The following is a 19,215-nucleotide window of genomic DNA, read 5'->3' as shown; positions in this document are numbered from 1 at the left end:
TAATTAGAAAGTGCCGGTTTCACCCTATGAGTGTAAAAAAGGGATTAAGGAATCTTTGTTAGAGAGTCCGCCACTCAGCAACCGTATACTTTTTGGAGGCTGGAAAAACAAATCTTGAGGGTACTAGAAATCTGCATTTCAGAGTCAAAGCCTCCGTTCAGGAGGCGTTTATTTAAACTCAATTAAAACAGGAAAGTAGCGGTTCATATCTTACTGACTGCACGCTAACTTAAAATCTCGGTAGGGCACATAAGGAATAAATTCACAGAGTTCAGCATTACCTGTTCATCTTTCAGTAGGGCTGATGAACGATGATCAGCATTAATGTGTGTGTATATACATACAGGCGTGCACGTATATCCATACATACACCAAAAAAACCCCAAACAGGTTCCAGGCCAGGTGTTGGAAGGAAGCCTGAAATTTGCTCATCTATATTTAGGGGAAGTGTTAGCATACTGCACGCTGCTATGATTTTCTTACAGAACGCCGTTCTTACACTTCTTTTGTATTAATCCCTGACCCTGGTATCTCAGCAGCATAATCCCCATTTAGCATTAGTAGCAACGGCTTCTACTGTGAGGAACTATTTTTCGATAAGTAAGCACCGATTCAGGCATAGCTTTTGAACAGCATATTCCCAGCTCAGCAAGAAATCCACACTCCTGAATGAACCAGAGCACATTACTGAGAGAAAGTTCATTAACCTTGCTAGATTCGGGGGTTAACAGGATAGCTGAAGAAAGGAGCAGAGTGAATAGCTCTGATGCAAAACAAATTAAAATGAATGTCATCATTCCTTTTGATATTCATTAGTTGATTCAGGGGAAGAATGGTTGTCTTAAATTTGCAAGCATTTATCTACAAAAAACAGGTGTACATCTGCTGCTCAAGTGCTTCTTAGTGCTAGAGAGAAGAATAACGTGCAGAGACTCACCAGTTCCACCGAGGGAGTAGCTGGGAGAAGGAGAAAAGACCTGAGCGGCAAAATCCTCAAATGTCATTACTTCTTTATGGTTCTGGATTATTGCTTCGAGATACAGAGCTCTCTCCTCATAACTGCAATGGCCAGGTTAAGGAAATGTGTGCACAGAATTAAATGCTGTTACACAACATCCACGAACACCAGCACTTCGCATCCACGGCAACACTAACCAAGCGGTACACGGGGATGGAAAAGAGGGGACCAAAACTGCCCAGTGCTGCTTAACAGTTCTGAACGCGAGCAACGAGGAGCGAACACACTTAAAAGGCTTGAAATTAAGGGTAATAATTTTAGCTTCATGAATGAAAAGCAGTGACTCAGTAGACCCGACAGATTGCTAAAGTTACCGAGGGCAGAAGCAAACCCCCCAGACCACAGGCTTTTTTCAACCAAAGCACAACTTTAACAGACAAGCTGTGGCATTATGGAAAGCTCCTGGTACACAATATTCATATTACAATGACCCTGTCAGACTAGAAAAACAATTAGATTGGAGAAACAAGCTACAGGACAGAGGAGAAAAGCCCCCACATATTTATTTGATCACTGTACTTCTTAAAAGAAATTAACCGTAACACACACAGTTCCTGAAAGCCTGAAGTTTATACTTAAGGCAGGTGCTAGAAGGTGCAATCTTATGTATCCTAAAAAAAGATGCACGTTGGAAAAAGTCACCCCACAACTTGCATGCATTATAGTCTGCATAATACAGACAACAAAGCAATGTAAAATCAAGACTATTGCCTTTTAATTAAAACTCGGCAACCTAGAACACACAGCATTCAAATGTGTAATCAAAAACCAGTCACCAATAAAACTTACAAGCGTAACAAGCTGAAGCAACTTTCCAGCTGTCTTAATAGGACCCCTGCTTGCGGCAGCTTTTCACAGCGGAGAAAGCAAATCTTTTCCTTTTGTGTGCAGCTTCTGTTTTCTCAGAAGGTGAATCATACACTTCCAATAACAGGGTAACGTCTGAAACAAATCTACAATGGGCTGAAGAACCTCACGAATTAACGCTCGCAGGAGCCAGTGTGACGTCTCATTCTCCGTTTCCTCATTTAAAACAAAAGTTTTCAGATCCTCTTTGTGTTTCTGTTACGGGGAAACGCATTCTAACTCCGCAAGACTTATACAGGAGCAAAGGCCAATTTAGATTTAGAAATTAGGAGCAGCGAGAGTAACACCAGTGATAACGTAATGTGGGTGAGGGTATTTAAAATTGAAAAGCATTACTAATTAATATTGAAGTGCCATTTGTGACTTTCATTACATTAACAAAAACACCCTGAAACAGTATTAAAAAAAAAAAATCAGAGTAAAGTGGTACTTAAAAATAGGACATGATGGTCTAGTGTTCTACCTCAAGGGGAATAAGCAAAGCGCGTCTTAATTGTATGCAAGTTCCTATAGGCATGGCGGTGAAAAAGAAAGAAGAAAAAAGAATTTTGCTTTTAATGCTAGCAGAGGAGGATTGATATGTGATAAATCTTCTTATAAACTTCCCGTGGAAGCCTGAAGAAAGAAAATCAATACATAGCATTTCAGAGTTTGCACCTGCTGACAGCGTTATTTGCTTAGTTTTTCTCTCCCTTTTCCCTAAGCCCAGGAGAACGCATTCCTGATAGCGCAAGCATTAGCCCGCCTGCGTTTGGGGCTGCCTCCCTATTATGGGCTGAACTCCTGATGACTCTTGTTAATGAATAGGCTGCCAAACTTCCTAGGAGAGGAGGCACACGCCTGGGCCCTATTCTAAAGGGACTGACGGATGCCATTCACTTCTCATTATGAAGATGCTTATTCTGCAGCGCGCTCGGCTGTTGCCAGGGCTGTGCGGAGCGCGCGGCCGGCGAGCGCCGGCCCCACTAACAGCGGGACGCGGGGGCTGCGTGGCCGTCTGGCGAACAGCCCCTCCGACACGGAGCTGGCACGTGCTGGCGCAGCGGGAACAGACCCAGGCGTGACAAATTACTGAAAGGGCTCGGCTAAACTCGCGGCTGACGACCACCTGAGCCTGCGGACCGGCCATCAGTGCTCGATTCATTGCGCAGCCTTTTAGGCTGCGGTCTGCTCATGGGCCTGCTTTAAACAAGGCAGGGAGACTATAAAGGCTTTTCATGCTATGCCTAATAATATCCTGCTGTTTAATGAAAGACCTTGCACATCTAACACATAAGCATACAATGCGCAGAACAACTGCTAACACACCAGAAGTTTGTACCAATTTTGCTAAATATTGCATGGAAAAAGAGAGCGAGGGAGATTTTGACTAGGTTAGCTTTACACCTCGTAAAAGCCTTATTTATGAGCGGGAAGATGCCCCTAACCACACAAAAGACTGGAAAAAAAAGCACTCAGCCAAACAGCTGGGCAGCTACAGGAGAGGCATCTGAAAAATAACACACTAAGCTGAGTTTAAGCCAAGGTCCAGAGAGCCGTGCAGATCGACCAGCAGCTTCAGGGGCGTACGAGGAAGATCCCAATTCCGTGCTGCTCTTGCAGATTAAAAAGCTGAAAGCAGTAGGTGCAGATACCACAGGCTTGGCGAGGAAGACCACTGCATAAACCGGCTCCACTTCACCGCTTCACCCTTCTCAGCTCAGCGCACTCCTTACGTCTCTTCCAGGCTCCCCTAGGCACGACTACCAGGAGCACCTGACAGTGCAGCAGCTCCTGCCGTACAGGCAGCAAGCAAGATGCTGGTACTAATTTTCACTTACAGCCCAATCTAAAAAGCATTAAGTCACTGCAGGAAAATTAAACTAAACTCTCTGCAATCCCTATTTTAATACGTACACGTATTAGGGAAAATAGTTTTAATTGATTAAAAAAAAAGTAGTCAACTAAAGTTTACTGAAGTTTAGGAATTTTAATGGAGGCATTAGGAACATAACAAGCTGTAAAGAGCCCTTTGAAAAATACCTCCAACCTGTAAATATAGGTCACAAAAGCAGCATGACATCACAGATACCATCTGATCTCCCACACAAAATCTTTGTCCTGTGACTTACTCAAATTGTGCTTCTTATATGCAAACACAAACACCATTTTGCTACTTAATTCTGTTTATGTCGGAATCATCTGTAGGCATCACTATCTCAGTCATCTGTCAGATACCCCGGAATCCCAAGTAGTGTATTTTGAGGATCCGAGAGAACATAACGTACCCAAAGAATATTTATATGAGATGGGGGGGTTGAGAAGAAGACTCGGCATTTCAAGACCATTTGTACAGGGGCAGTCCGAAACAGCAATTTTCACTTGCAGCCTCAAGAAGCTTCATATTTATCACCACGTAAGAACACTTTCGTCCAGGTTATCACTCGTGCAATACTTGATCTGTCAAAACCACAGCCCTTGTAAATGTGCTGTGCCTTCACCCTTAAGAACCAGCAATGAGATTTTACTTGCTTGCGCAAGTTAGAACATTAAGCTGAATCTTTTTAATCTGAAATTGGTGTCAGCTCTCTCCCGTGAGCTTTCAGCATAGCGTATCTGACAAAGATGCCCACGAATGCTAAGCTTTGTTGCATTATTTAGATCACGCCAATATGCACAGACTGCTATATAAACTACTACTCTTTAAAAAATGCAACACATACACCAGCAGACTCCCGTCCCAGTTCGTTGCTGTGCTCTGGGTCAAGCAGGGCCAGGAGAAAGCTTGAAGTGCCTGGCTGGCTTTTCTACAGAAGCCTCAAGGCTAGATTGCTGAAGTGAAGCATGCAAATCATTTTCTGAAGACGGCCTGGCTGCAGAGAGGATGGGTTATGATCTTGAACCCTACCCCGGTGAAGAAGCTGGACAGCTGGCTTCCCTGATTAACTAAGCCCCCATTGATCTGGAGGTTTGGGGCGTCCCCTGAGATCTTCAGATAAATGGAGTTATACTAGACATTCAAAGGAGCTGATCAAAAGCAGCCTCTTTTAATATGTATGACAATTTGACCCACCTCTTCGACGACTGCATTATTTTACATTTTGCTTCCACCAAGGCAAAACTCCAGAACAAAATGTTTTCAATGGGCACAAACGTTTTTTTTTTATTTCATATATTAAATGATGTAGAGGCGCCTGACAAGGTGTGAAGTATTGACCATGAACGTATACAACTGTAGGAGAGCAGGAATTTAACTCCAACTTGAACACAGCAATAAAATCTCAGTATTTGACTATTATGAGCTTTTATAACAGTTTCATCAGTTTATCCATTATTTTAGTAGTGCAACCGTACGAAGTAAGCTGTTTGGAAAAAAACACTGACATGCTAAGATTAACTACTTGCAATAAACCACGTCATCTTATTGCAAGCAGCAGGATCTGTAAGTTTTGTGGTGAAACGCATGAAGGACCTCCTTCCAGATGGAGAACCCGAAAGAAGACAAAAGGTAGAATTTTTTGAAAATTCACCAGAGCCACAGGCAGCAGCCAGTGCGCGGCTCTGACCTACAAGCATCACTTTCACATTTAACCTCTACAATAGAGAGCCAGTTTCAGACATGCAGTTTGAAGCGTAAAACCTTTGAACAGCTTTCAAAGTCCTCATCATCTGGGTTCTGCAGGTGAATTGAGCCATCCTGGGGCCAAGATCTGTCCAGTGTTTCCCCCTCTCTGCACATACACACATAACATTAAACAAACAACTACATATTCAGAAAAAGGGGAAATACAGAAGACTATCATTCAAACAGATCCTAAAAATTTAGAACTTAGGCTTTTTAACTTTAACTCTGTGCTGACCTCAAGCTACCCATCACTGCTGATGGTAATGGCCATCAGTTCCTTCCCTACACTATAGAAATTAAAAACATTTTGGCAACATTTACATACTCTCACCAATATATGGAAACAACGGCATATTTTGTTGACGCGGCACTTTTTCCATGCACATAAAAGACAAAATTATTTGTGGGTTTGTGAACAGGCAGAGAGAGAACTGACTGGCTACTCTCCACAGCTCGTTGTTTGTAGCGTGCCAATGCCAAGGGGCTCTAGTCCCGGGACTGGAACCCAACCGCTTGGGTCCATGGAGAGCACCCATGGAAAGGACTGTTCCTCCAGCTCCAGGGGAACTGCCAAGGAAGTTAACATGGACTATTGGCATGAACCTATTGCAATTCCCATCTGTGATGTGAATCCCACCCTGAGAAGGGCTTTCGGGGCACCTGGCCAGTGGAGGAGAGGCTGGAAGTATAGAGGTAGACAGCTCTTTCCACCCCATCAGAAGCCAAGGCTCTCTACATGTCCATGTGCCAATTCCTTCTTCCACCCAACTAGGGAGACTTGAAGAAAATCTTTGAACTAATTGTTAAATGCAAGAAAGCATGCTTCCCAAATCTACACTAGGGCTTTCCAGCCTCACAGGTGCTTATACAGGTATCATGTGGACAAGAGAAGGAAAACCTGTTTTGCAAATAGCCGATTTCTTGGGCAGGCTTGACAGACTCTATGGCAGAGGAAATACAAGGCTGTGGTGAACTTTTGTTTTACCGATTGCCCTTTCAAGATTTCAGTAACAAAGAACCACTGATAAGTCATTTCTGACCATTACACATATTTCTACATCCTCCTGATTTATATCATAAGAACCGAGGATGTTTCTACAAAAAGGGTTTGCTCCTGACACCATGATAGCAGTTTTGAAAACAAACAGCAACGTAAATGTTTGGGACTTACCAAAGTAGAATAAAGGAGGGACCATAAAACTGAGGTTAACAAACTATGAAATGTACCGATAAAATTATCGGTAGATGACCTTTATGCACCTAACTGTCCTCCTTAAGCTCTGAACAGGACAGAGTTACTGTGCTTTTAAAATGCGATTGAGTTTCATGCTGAAATTGCCTATATGCTTGATTGGGCTTGCCATCATTTATGGTCTAGTGACCATTGCTACTGCATAAATTTAACTGAAAACTTTTTGGGGAATTTTAGTAACATATATCGTTCACCAAACAGGTGCAATTAAACTATACCTGTCAACAACTGCAGATTTATGTGCTTTTTTTAAGCCAAAGCACCTGAGATTAAAACTTTTCCAGAATGATGCACGTCTTAAATTGGTCAACGTAAGACGTGAATTAGACGAGGCTGACTCTGTGTAACTGTCCAACTCAAACCAACGGCTTTGTGCGAGAGGGGAGTGGGATTGGCTGCCCTGCCCCGTGGTCAGCCCCCAAGAAGGCCATCTGTCTGCACTGCAGCCGGCGGAGGCAGCGCTCGATGCTCCCCCTCAGTGGAGCGGGGACGGCTAGTGCCAGGGCTGCTGTTCCTCCTCCTTATCCAGAACAGGCAGATGATCGTCTGCTGCCAAAACCAAGAGCTCATCCTCTCTGTAGCATAATTCTCCTCTGCTCTGCCACCCCTCAGTGCAGAACTGCACAGGCAGGCAGCCCTCTTTTACTACTGCGCTGGGGGGACTCGAGGAGGGATTTCTAGTCACGGGGGATGGCAGGAGCCCAGAGCATGCTGGTGTACAAAAGACCCGACTCTCACTGAAACAGACGGGTACGGAGAGGTTTTCAAATGGGTTTCTCATTTGTGGAGCGTTTGCCCAGTGCCTCGGCACCGTGTCTGGAGCTCTGCCACCTCCCTCCCTCCCTCCGAGCGGGGCATGGGTCTTTGCGCAGGATCACAAAAGAATCTCAGTCCTGACTGATGGAGACGGGGCTTCAGATACAGCCGTAGCACAGAATAAAAAATAACCATAACTGCTTCAAGTAAAATGGCAGACTGCTACAGCATTTTCCAACTCGCACTGTGCAATACATGTGTTTCCTCACAGACGGTCGCCATTAATTGCTTTAAAGAGGAAAGTGAAACAAAACAACAACAAAAACACATTTCACATGGTTTCAAACCAGCTCCGTTGAAATCAAGTAATGTAACAGCAAAATCACGCTGGAGGTGCCCCGAGGCAAAAAGCTCCGGCTCACGCTCTTCTGCGCAGAGCCCCGCTCTGGCGCCTGCTCTTGGCTCCCGTTCCTTGTTGGGTAGCACGTTGCCCAAGGTGTGCTGCGAACCACCCGTCTGGCAGAAGCACTCGCCTGCCGCTCTGGGATATCAAGAATATGTGGCACATTAGTCATGCCAAGTGCTTCAGGGAAGAATTTTGCATTTATTATGAATAAGGCAGAAAACAAGCTTTCATCTTAATTTACTACCCCTCCTCCTTGCGGGAAGGCGCTGGGAGCAGATACATCGTACCATTACAGACCGATCATTTTGCAGTAGGAGTGAAGGAGCAGTGGGTTACTTTCCCGATATAATACAATTCTGTACTTTAACAGCACTCATGTTTATGTCCATTTGAAGCTTTTTTTCTCCCCCCCCCCGTAATGTAGAGTACTCGTAATGATCCCCTATCAGGTATTCCTGTTTGTACAGATACCTGCTCTGTTGAAAAAAAAAAAAGTTAGAAATGCACCTCATTTCCTTCATTAGCTTTGTTCTCATTGAGACAGTTCCTAATACAGCAAAGATGAAACACTACAGTGGTGCAGAAACCAGTGGCAAAGCTACCAAATGCACACGTGCCTAGAAAAACGGCGTTGCACATTTTGCATTGTACAGTCAGCCCTCTGCGTATCCGAGGTCCATTTAGCAGCTGTACTCCAGGGTTCGCTGTACTGATAAGGCTTTGATTAAAATATTTCAATTTATTAAAATGATGACAAAATTGCCTATTATCAGTTAGTGCAGCAGAAGCCCTAACTGGTAGATAATTCTGCAGGGGGCACAAAGATTTAACCACCACGAAGCTATTTCTGGAAGAGTTTGGTATTTCAAGAACTATCATGCCTTCTGTTATACAAGTTTTTGGCCAGAAAATTAGTGGGGCACAATTCCCCCAATATATATTTTCTCTAAAAGTATCTGTATAGATCCCCCTCCAATCCTGACAGATACCCTAAAGGGACAGAAGCTGCTCAGGTCTAATTGAAAGTCACCTTCCCACTGCTCCAGAGCAGAGAGGTAGAGGTGCTCTCTCCTGGGGCAGTGGGTGACTTATCTTCTGGCCATGTCCCTCCAGCAAAATACTTACCCAGGGAAATAAGCTGCAGACTGCAAAACTAAAGATGTGTGGGAGAGGCTCAGAGAGCAGGGGGTCAAGAAGATCTACTGCTCTCCTCAAGGCAGCGCAGGCTGCAGGAGGAGATGGACCTTCAGAAGAACCTCATTAAGAGCAGAACCTGGCCAAGTCTCGCCTTTGCCTATGCACTGAGCTTATGAAAAGGAGCTGCCGTCGTGCAGAGCTTTCGCCATACAGACCTAGAAGGAAAGCTGCCCAATGACTGCAGAAGACAAATCCCTAGGTCGTATTTTCAGAGAGATCATTATAACACCGTAGCTGTCCCATTTTATCAGTGTGTGTACAGCTGCCGATGCTCATGTTCTGCAATTATCTGGCTTGTTCCACAAACGGGGTGATCATCAAGGGATAAATAACTGGAAGAAAGGTCACATGTTACCGAGCAATGCTTCCACCGTGCTTTGTTACGGTCTTATTTTATTCAAACACTAACAAAATGCACCTATTGCAGTAATTCTACTAATGAGCTGTTACTTTTGGACATCTTAGAAAAAGGGCAAAGGTACAAAGGTTCAATTATTTGTCATTTACTTATGCCTTCCAGTGCCTTCAAATTGGCTGCTTGAACACACAGGCATCCTATACTGTCCTTGGTCTACTATTGTTAGCCACATACCAGCAATACTATCCCCTTTTATTATCATCTTTGTTACAGCATGTGTGCGGTACAGGGAAGGAGAGGCTTCTTTTGAAAGCTCAAGTATTTTTCCACTAAAACAGTATTCTAATAATTTTTTTATTTGTCAACAGCAGCAGTAGGATTTTCAGAACCGTTAAAAGTCGCCCACACCACCCTTTGGGAGGGATGGTAAAGCTCCTGACAGCTTCGCTCATTGAGAACTTTTGAAGACCTCAGCCCTGTAATAACAGCACAATAACGACCGACTAATACAAAGCCAGATGCAAGACTGTGAATCCATGTCCTTCCCCAACACGCAATCACTTCGGAGGTATCACTCAAGTGGCTGCAGAAACAACGGCTTATGAAGACAGATGCTGTACTGCATGAAAAGCCTCCCCAAAACTTCGTGGAGAAAAAAACCCCTAGGCCTGTTTGCCTTGGGCGGTCAGCATTTATAATTCTTATTCTTCAGAGAAAAAACTGACCGAGTGACTGAACCCTTCGGAAGAGACTGTTTAGGAGACGGCAGCGCTGCTTTGGAGCTACAAACCCAAAAGCCACAAACCATTACTAGCGGGGTTTATATATATTGTGCATGTGCCTTCTGCTTAATGTGGGTGCTCTCTCGGAGCCTGCAGATTGCACCACACGGGTCAGGTTAAGGAGAAAATTGTCCATTCACTGATTTTTGCAGCATGTGTGGACCAAATATTTAATTGAAGTCAAACCCGGTGTGTGCCATCACATGATACAGCTTATCTGAACGTGCAACATAAAGACATTGTCCGCCAGTGTTTATGATTAATTCACCGCTTACAGATGGCCAGGCCACGGGGGTATTATTCAGCATATTCCAAGTGCGAGACTCTCACTGGTAGGTTGTATCTCCTAATGGAAACTAAAGGACCAGAACATGCTAAGTGAGAAACAAATATGCTATATCCACACAAATAAATTCAATATGCTGAGGAATGCTCTGGCACTTCACCTATTTTGTATGGTGCACTTTGCATCCACGCTATTATTTTTTTTAGTTTCCAAGGCAGGATAGCTATGTCCAAACATTTTACATTTAAGAAGAAAGAAAACCATACAGATGGGGAGTCTTATTACCTTCATTTTACTGAGGATGTAGGTATAGAGAGATTGAAAAACGTACTTAGAAGTTATACAGGATGATTTTGTGGTTAAGGAACTAGAGAATAACTCAGGTCTCAATTTTTTTTCCTTAACAGATTCCCCGTTACATTTAAAAAAAAAGTACATTAAATGTTTTTAAAACACTTCTGCTAACAGGTATGTTTTAGAAATTTAAGAAGAATTCAGGAATTTTTTTAATGTATAGGAATTCTGTAGTTTTAAAATCTTAAGCAGAACTCGTTTCATTTTTGCAAAGCTAGAAATTCTCTCTCCCTCACAAGATAAAGTATCGATTTTTGGTGGCGGTAGCAGGCTGCAAAATACCCAAATCCTTGGACTTCAGCATCCTTAGCTTTGGGCTACATGGATGTATTAACTGGGGAATCAAGTTCTGGGGAGAAGCAGAAACGTTTTTCCTGGTAGCTTACTGTTTGCATTTGACAGCTGGTGGAAACTGCTTACCTGCTGGAAATATTAATAGTCTTGATGGAGGTAAGTGAGGCTGGCAGGCAGGAATCAGAAGAGCTGTTTATCACACAGCTCTCCTATATGGCTGCAACTTCCTCTGGACGAGTCAGATAATACGATTTGGTCCTAAAACACGCCTGGCAGATAGCGGAATGTTTACTTGGAGCCGTCACCAGAAAATAAAGGCGGCAGGGTGGTTAAGTAAGTGAAAGCCTTGCGCCTTCTTGTTAAATGCCAGGCTGTTCCTGGAGACTTACGCAGCCGCAGCAATTGCTTTTCGAGTCTACAAGGAGGGAAGGAAAGAATCTTTTCTCTTTCCTGTGGACCTCGTTTCAGTGAGTTACGCCTCTGTACCTCATGATTAGATTGCTGTAATGTCCTGTATGTGCACCTTTACCCTCAGGGCACTCAAAAAGAAAGCTGATACAGAATGCAGTTGCCTGCTTATTAGGCAAGAACCCATGCTGGGAGCACAGCTAGCCACTCGGCCTGGATCCACATTGCCTCGCCCTGACAGAATTCCAGGTGGAGCTCAGAGGGATCCTGCGAACCTCCAAATCCCGAGGTTTCGAGCCTGGGCAGCCGGGGTGACCTCCTCGCCGGGATGCTCTGCAGCGAGCGCAGCCTGTGCCCAGCACAGTCTGGGATGCAATTCTCTCACCCATAAATGCAAAAGAGCTGCTAGCGGGGGGGGATACTCAGTTAGCTAGACCAGATCTTCCTATCTTTTAATCAGACTTTTAGGAAAGGAGCAGACTTGCCTACAAAGGTCTATGAGGTTTATTTTATTAATGATACCACTTGATGACAAAATGCTGTTGGTAGTCACTTCTATCTTAAAGTTTTATAATAAAAAAATGATATCCCAAGAAAGAGGCTTATAAAAGCTTTCAAAAGTGAGTTGTTAAGACTTTGGTCATTGCACACATGAAAATACGCAAACACACAAATATATACATATGGGCTTCCAGGCACATATGTCTATTTCGACACACGCATGTAAACCCTTCTCAGTATATTCTAACGTTACCACACTTATTGCCATCGCGTTCTCCAAATGCAAGCATATTCACCTGAATTGAGAAATACCAACAAACTGGTATACACTTAAAAAATTCAAACACCACATCAGCTCTACTCCTCAGCCCACTCTGTTACATAGTGCAGCTTGGGAAAGGGTACAGGTCACTGCATTTCCTCAGTCCGTATTTTCAAGCTCCATCACAGCAGTATCAGAGTGAATATACGGCTAAGAAACTCCCAGGATAATGGTGTACTCAAAGCCATTCGAAAACTGAGTGTATCAGCAATAACCTAAGTCATTCTCAGCTTTGAAAATTAACCAGTGACAGGGGAAGAGGGAGATAGTGACAGATTCATAATTCAAAATTCTTGAGAACTGTTCATCAGACTTACAAGACAATTAAGCAACTTGCAAGATAATTTTGCTACAGTAAATCAGAAGTCAACTTTGGTCTCAATATTACATTTAAATAAGGGAAAATAAACAGAAATTATCAAAATCCTTCCCTGCACAATCACTTCAGAAATCTGGATGCTTTGGAGGTTGGAAAAGGGATAATTACTGACAGCTTAAAGATGACAAGCAGTGCAAAGGCAGGAAAACACTTGCAAAATAGTTGACATAACTGAAGAGAGGAATCTGGTTCACCTAGCTATGCACCAACGCATCACTTGAGGTAGAGCACACCAACCCTTGCGGGCAGACGGGGTGCCGAGGACGGCTCCTGTGCTGTGCCACCCCACTCCCCACAGACCCCCGCCAGACCACACAGAGCAAGAGGATGTCCTCAAGTAATCTTTATCCAAAGCACCTTTCAAAAAGCACAGAACCTTCCTCTGTAAACAGGCTGGCCTTTTCTCTAAAGAAGCATCCAAATTGCCTTACCTGGGAAACACCTGCACTACTGACTGCGGTTTTGCGGAACCACAATGCTCCTTGCAGCAAAACCAATGCACGCCTGGGCGTGATTAACATATAACACACTCTTGCCACAACGCTCTAAGTTGCTTACTAATTTACCAGAGTTCAACTAACATACAGGCCTGCAGAATAGCAAGATGAGATGATGATAGAATTAGCGAGAAAAATCTGTGTTAAACCAGGAAGAGTCCACACTTAATTGTGTATTTGCATATATAACTTGCAGCTGGGGGGAAGGATGGGTTGGTAAATAAATCAGCTGAGATTATATTCATCTACAAATTTGCTGGTAAAAGTCTGGGTTTCAAGTTTCTGAGCAAGATGCTACACGTGTTATTTAAATGGTGCACATATGCCAAGGACAAGTCGGGAGACCATTGTTATGTATGTGAACAAGAAAAGGAAAATTACTTTCTTGATTTTAAATAAATTTAAACAAAAATTGTAATTCAGTTAGTTTTGAATCAATCTTTTGGCCCACAATGAGAGTAGCGAGCCATCTGCTAAACCAACCCGCATCACACACATCTTGTCAATGTGAGAATCTATGCCTTAAATGAAGGAGTAAAAAGTACTGTAAGCTTGATGAGAGGTAATGAATTAATTACTCCATTGCTCAGAAGAATATAGTACTCAGAGTATCACTCGCACAAATATATTTGATTTCTTGATATTCAATAGTGACATTTCCAGCTCTTCAGAACTAAAAGTTTTCCAAATGTAAATCCTTGGAAAGCTTAATTTCTCTGAAAACACAAGATTTTACAAACTGTGAAGTAGTTCCAAATGCTTACAAATATTTATTATTTATTTTTGAAAGAGGATATCCCATAAAGGATCTTAACACATAGTCTAGAAAAAAATAAATTTAAATACCTTTAATCACGTCCTATTCCCAACCCCCCAGAATGAGTGCCACGACATTGATTTCTAAGAGCTCATACCGTCCCATGACCAAAGGGCTTCATGTGTGCGTGAGACCGGCTGCACTGAGTTGCCGATGAGCAGCACACGGACATACGGGATTCCCAGAATTTACCAGTATGGGATTTCACCTCCCATCGCACATGTACAAAGGTGGCCTTTGTGCCTTGGATACAACCGATAGACTAGCAATCTCTCCTTCAAATTCTCACTCTTTGGTTAAGGGAAAATCTTTTCAACTGAATTTATAATCATAGTTTTTCACTTACTACAGGTTAATAAGCCATCACTGTCAGTTTGATATGACTACAAGGATCAGGCAGCTACAACCAGAACAAAATATAATTACACAAAATAATTTTGCCCCTTCTAGTTTATTACAGATCTTTCATTATTTCTGGGACTAACAGTAAATGGCTCAGTTTCAGGTCTATTATGCTTGATAATTTACTTTCATTATAATCAGGGATAGGTAACCATAGGGCTTATTATCACATCCATTACGAGTGACACCATTTGCAAGATGCTCAACACTAAATGTACTTGTTGCTGCAGTGATACAGGCTGGGAAATTGCTCTACATTAGAGGATAGGAAGGAAGAACAAATTAGAAAACGACCACCAAGAAATCCGTGGAGATGTCCCTGCTTTAAATAAAATAAAAAAAAAAAAAAAAGAGGGGGATGTGTAAAGTCTGACATATTCACAACTGTCATAGATATTCCAAAGCAGAGCAGACCTGGGGACAGAGCAAGGGACCTCCTGGGCATGGGGCTCTGAGCAATAGGCACAGCACATTGAAAAACATCATCTTCGGTCTGATTGTGTGAACTGGAGGCCATGAGAGCCTGGGGGGGGGGGCAGGCAGACTTAATTTCCAGCCAATACTTTCCCGCTCTGCACCCTTTTCGTTCCGTACCAGCCCCCGTAACACCCTCCCTACCTGAGCCCGTGGGGGGGCCTCAGGAGTAGGGACCCCCGCTGGCAGCCATCCCCGCTCCTCGCTCCAGCCGCCCGGTGCAATCATGCTGTTTATTCCTCTGCGACAATCGGGCAGGCAGAGCACAACACCTGGTACTCTGGTCCAGGGTCCTCCTTGGCAGCTGACTCCGAAATCTCCCTGCCAGGTGGTTGCACTTCAGTTACATTAGCTAGGCATTGTAGGGTTAACAAGTGTCCAGAGGAAATCTTTTATTCATATAACACACTATGCCTTTTGTTGATCTTTGAATAACGTTGCTTAAAATCCATTAAATTAAAATACTCTTTCAAGCACACAGCTTGCAACAGGTACAGCAGTACGTACCCACCGCTCTCTGCTCGCGCTGCATTGTCGTGGGCACACAGCCGTTTCAGGAAAATTTGATCCCCAAAAGCAGATGATTAAGTCAGCATTTAAAAGAACATTTTTTTTTCCCCCCCCCGGAAGTGACCTCTCAGTACGGGGAAATGGATTCCCCTTTCATTGCATAGCTCAGCCAGCCTGCATGCTGTGATGTCTCTCCATTTCCCCAAAGGAGTAAATTTATATTATGGTGCATGTTTATGAAATTTGGTTTTTTTACCTATAAAGTGGGGGTGGGTGGGGAGGAAGCAAAACTGAAAATGTAAGCGACTCCTTTACAAAAAGGCAAGTTAATGCAACAGTTTCACTGCTAACAACTTCTAAATATTCTACTGTTTCTAAAAAAAATTTCCCCAAAGGTTTTAAGTTGGCCATAGTCTTATCATCACATTTAATTATGGGGCAAGGGGTGAGTTAATGACTGAAGGGTATGATATACTAGTTAAACAGCCAAGTTCTAAATTCAAGCACAAGAGAAATTATGGTGAAAATGGAGAGAGAGTACTAGGGAGGATGCCAAAAGGCTGTTTGGCTGGCTACTTCAATCACTGTTTTAATGCCTCAGAGGACTAGTCAGTTTGAAGCTAACTTTAAAAAAAGGTGAGAATAAGTCACCATCGGAAAACAGACTATTGTACACAGGTAATATAATGCACAGAGGAACAAGAACAGAAGTGCTGAAAACTGTCCCAAGACAGTACAAAAGAAAAACTGCTTCTACATATAGGAAGAAGTTAGATTATAGAAACAATGTGAAGGGCTCTGAAAAACCAACGAGGTGGTCAGAAAGAACAGATGAAGTGCAACTGGAGTCCTTTCCAGATCAGGGCTCTCTGTGTTTTCAAATTAAAAGCTACTAAAGCATACTGCAGAGCAGAAGAGACAGACTGGACTTGGGATGCTGAAGCTGCACATCACAGGGGAAGGAGGTGGCATGACCTATGCCCGTGGTGAAGACCCCCAGCTGCTCAGAAGATTGGGGTCACACAAATACACCGGCGAAAGCACCAGTGAGCAATGCTGCTGCACAAGCGATGGGGCATTGGCCAAAGCTTTACACTCCTGCCCATCACCGAGGTGTCTGGGTTACGGAGTACGCACTTCCACCGCCATGAGATTACGGCCGATTCACTGAACGACAGCACTTTGTTAAAACAGAAAATTAATCTGATTTGAGAAGGCAAACGTGTGAGCTAGTGCTGCCGTGGAGAAAGCTACGACGCGGAGTGGAAATCCTACACAAGAGTCAGAAGTAACTTCTGCTCACGGTCCCTGCAAGCCACTGCCAGGCAGGAGAGGTGGGTGACAACTGGTGACAACTGTGCAGCTCTGAACCCTTTCTCCAAGACTATCAAAAACCATGTAAGAGCCCCCAGTGAAGGAACAGAGCTGTTCTGCTCTGCACAGCCCTTTCCATCTGCTTCCTGCCAGATCTTTTTGACACATCTCATTCTCCAGGCTGCGCAGAAACGCTCCTTTGTGTACTTTGTTGAAGGTGACCACGAATCACCCAATGGGCTGACTCTTCCCCGGCACATGCCTTGAAGCCCATCTCCAGCGTTATAGATTGGAAGAAGGATCCTAACAAAACATGTGCGCCGAGGAGCTAAGTAGCTGGTGCGCGAGCCTCAGCGGGGTGCCCGGGAGTCAGGCTGTTCAGCCAGTTCAGGACACGAAAGGTGTCCAGGTTGCACAGCCCTCATCACAGAAACAGACTGAGCAAAAGCCTGGGAAGTCGTCGTCTTGTTCTTGGCTTCCACTGACACGCATCATTTTCTTAGTGCTAACGCTATTTCTTGAAACAGTGGCCTTTAAGTTGAATTTCTGAAGTTCTCTGAAGCCCTTTATTGCTGAGTCTTTTCAGATATAAAAGGAGACATCGGGGATCCCAAAGAGAAAGGGGGAGAGCAGAAGGTGAATTTTTAATGAAGCATCAAAGTTGGTGGAAGTAAACAGAGAAGGTGGATATATAGGCACGATGACCTAGGGAAGAAGCTACACAGCAGTAATGCTGTGTGCCGCTGCCATTGTACCTCATCAGAAAATATTTCAAGTGCAGGCTTAGGTAAGATTTTTCTTTATTCAAGTTTTTTTCCCAATTCTTGCTAAAGTCTTAAGTTTATCAATGAAATACGTGTCCAGCTATAAGCTTTCTGAACTACCATCTTTTAATAAAATTTAATTTTTCATTAAAATAAGAAACAATATAATGTCCTACTTTACTGTTTAATTTGCAGCTTACTATTTTTATAATTACAGATTTTTGAAAACTACAGTTTTCTACTGCTTGAGAAACACAATAGGCATATTTTCTGAATTATGAGCAGAAAGCTGTTCAGCGTATTAGATGACACTTTCCTACAATATCCATCACCAGAAGCTACCTTACAGTTATTTAACTTTTCTTGCAAAACTCGACCACCAAATTTCACCCAATTTTAAAAAGGAAGGTTTTTATCACTCAGTTGTCAACTATTCTGTCTTCTACAGAACATAATCAACACTGATCCTGTGCAGTACACACTAACACTTTCCATATTTATCCTCACGAGGAATTCAGTGAACCATTTCTTTGCAGTCAGTAACAAAAGGAGAATTGGTATCTTTGTCAAAAGTAAAAGCAGATATAAACAGCCCTTCTCGATGCAAATTTGTTTTACTACCACTGTGTCATGACATACATCAATCCCCTGCTACGTGAGCAGCGAGCTGGTCCTGTGAGCAGCCTGCAAAATTTCATCCATTTGCTGGAAAATACCCACTGCAACACAAGATGAGGCCATCCAAATAATTTCACTTGCTAATTAACTTTGGAAATACATTACAGCCGTGTCTTCAAGAGTTATTTTAACAGACTACAGTGCTTATTGCACTGCCAAGCTCCTTTTCTACTTTAAAAACGAATTATATGACTTGGTATAACAGCAGTAACACTGACACACGTAAGTGGATTATTTGAAATTAAATATTTGGCTTTTTTGCGACATCTATTTTCAATAAATGCCTTGGCTTTGCCTTGGTATTTATCTGTGCAGGCACACTGTTATCTGATCCCAGTGTATAATGCCATTAATATTATTGCATATTTATACTATGCTACCTTGAGCAAGGTTTGGCTACCAGGGTATTAGAATCTGCCTATATGAAGCAGATACTCTTCTGCAGCACAAAACAATGACCAGCACTTCTGAATGAAAAGAGAGAAAGTGAACATTAGCACATCAAAGGCCCCTTTCTGAAAGAAGAAAAATTGCATGATGCACACTTTAATCTTTCTGACAATCTATGCATGGATTGAACTGAATTCTATTTTTCACACAAATGTGGATGCTTGATACGAGGACATCTTTACTAACAGCAAAAAGAACAGAGAAGGATGTGCTAGCACAGCCTTTGAACTTTTAAAATATGGATTAACATGCAATAATATTTAACCACTGATAGAACAACATCCTTCTTATCTCTCTTAATAAACTCAAATAACATAAAACACATTTTACAGGCAACGAACAGAAAAACTGTTACAAGTATTTTAGTCTTAAAAATAAAAAAAAAAAAAAACAGTTTGACAAATTGGTAGCAAACACAATACAGGCAATATTAAAATCTTCAACTAAATGTCTGTTATTTAAAAACAGTTACCCATCATAGAACAGCCTGAAGTGTAATTCACTTAATTAGCACTTCTATTTAGC

At 42.8% G+C, this 19,215-nt stretch overlaps 1 protein-coding gene across 1 annotated transcript in view; it reads right to left on the bottom strand.

Moving 5' to 3' along the window:
• Positions 1–19,215, bottom strand: part of RALGAPA2 (Ral GTPase activating protein catalytic subunit alpha 2) — a gene marked incomplete at its 3' end in the record, with an annotated part of 131,040 nt that overhangs the window by 13,352 nt on the left and 98,473 nt on the right. The window contains exon 38 of the mRNA XM_081998643.1: positions 938–1,059. Within this exon, the coding sequence (XP_081854769.1) occupies positions 938–1,059 (122 nt within the window). The remainder of the gene's footprint in view (positions 1–937; positions 1,060–19,215) is intronic.

The sequence above is a fragment of the Phaethon aethereus genome, assembly GCF_964289735.1.
Source record: "Phaethon aethereus genome assembly, chromosome: 3".
Classification (NCBI taxonomy): Eukaryota; Metazoa; Chordata; class Aves; order Phaethontiformes; family Phaethontidae; genus Phaethon; species Phaethon aethereus.
This window is presented reverse-complemented; position numbering and strand designations above follow the sequence as displayed.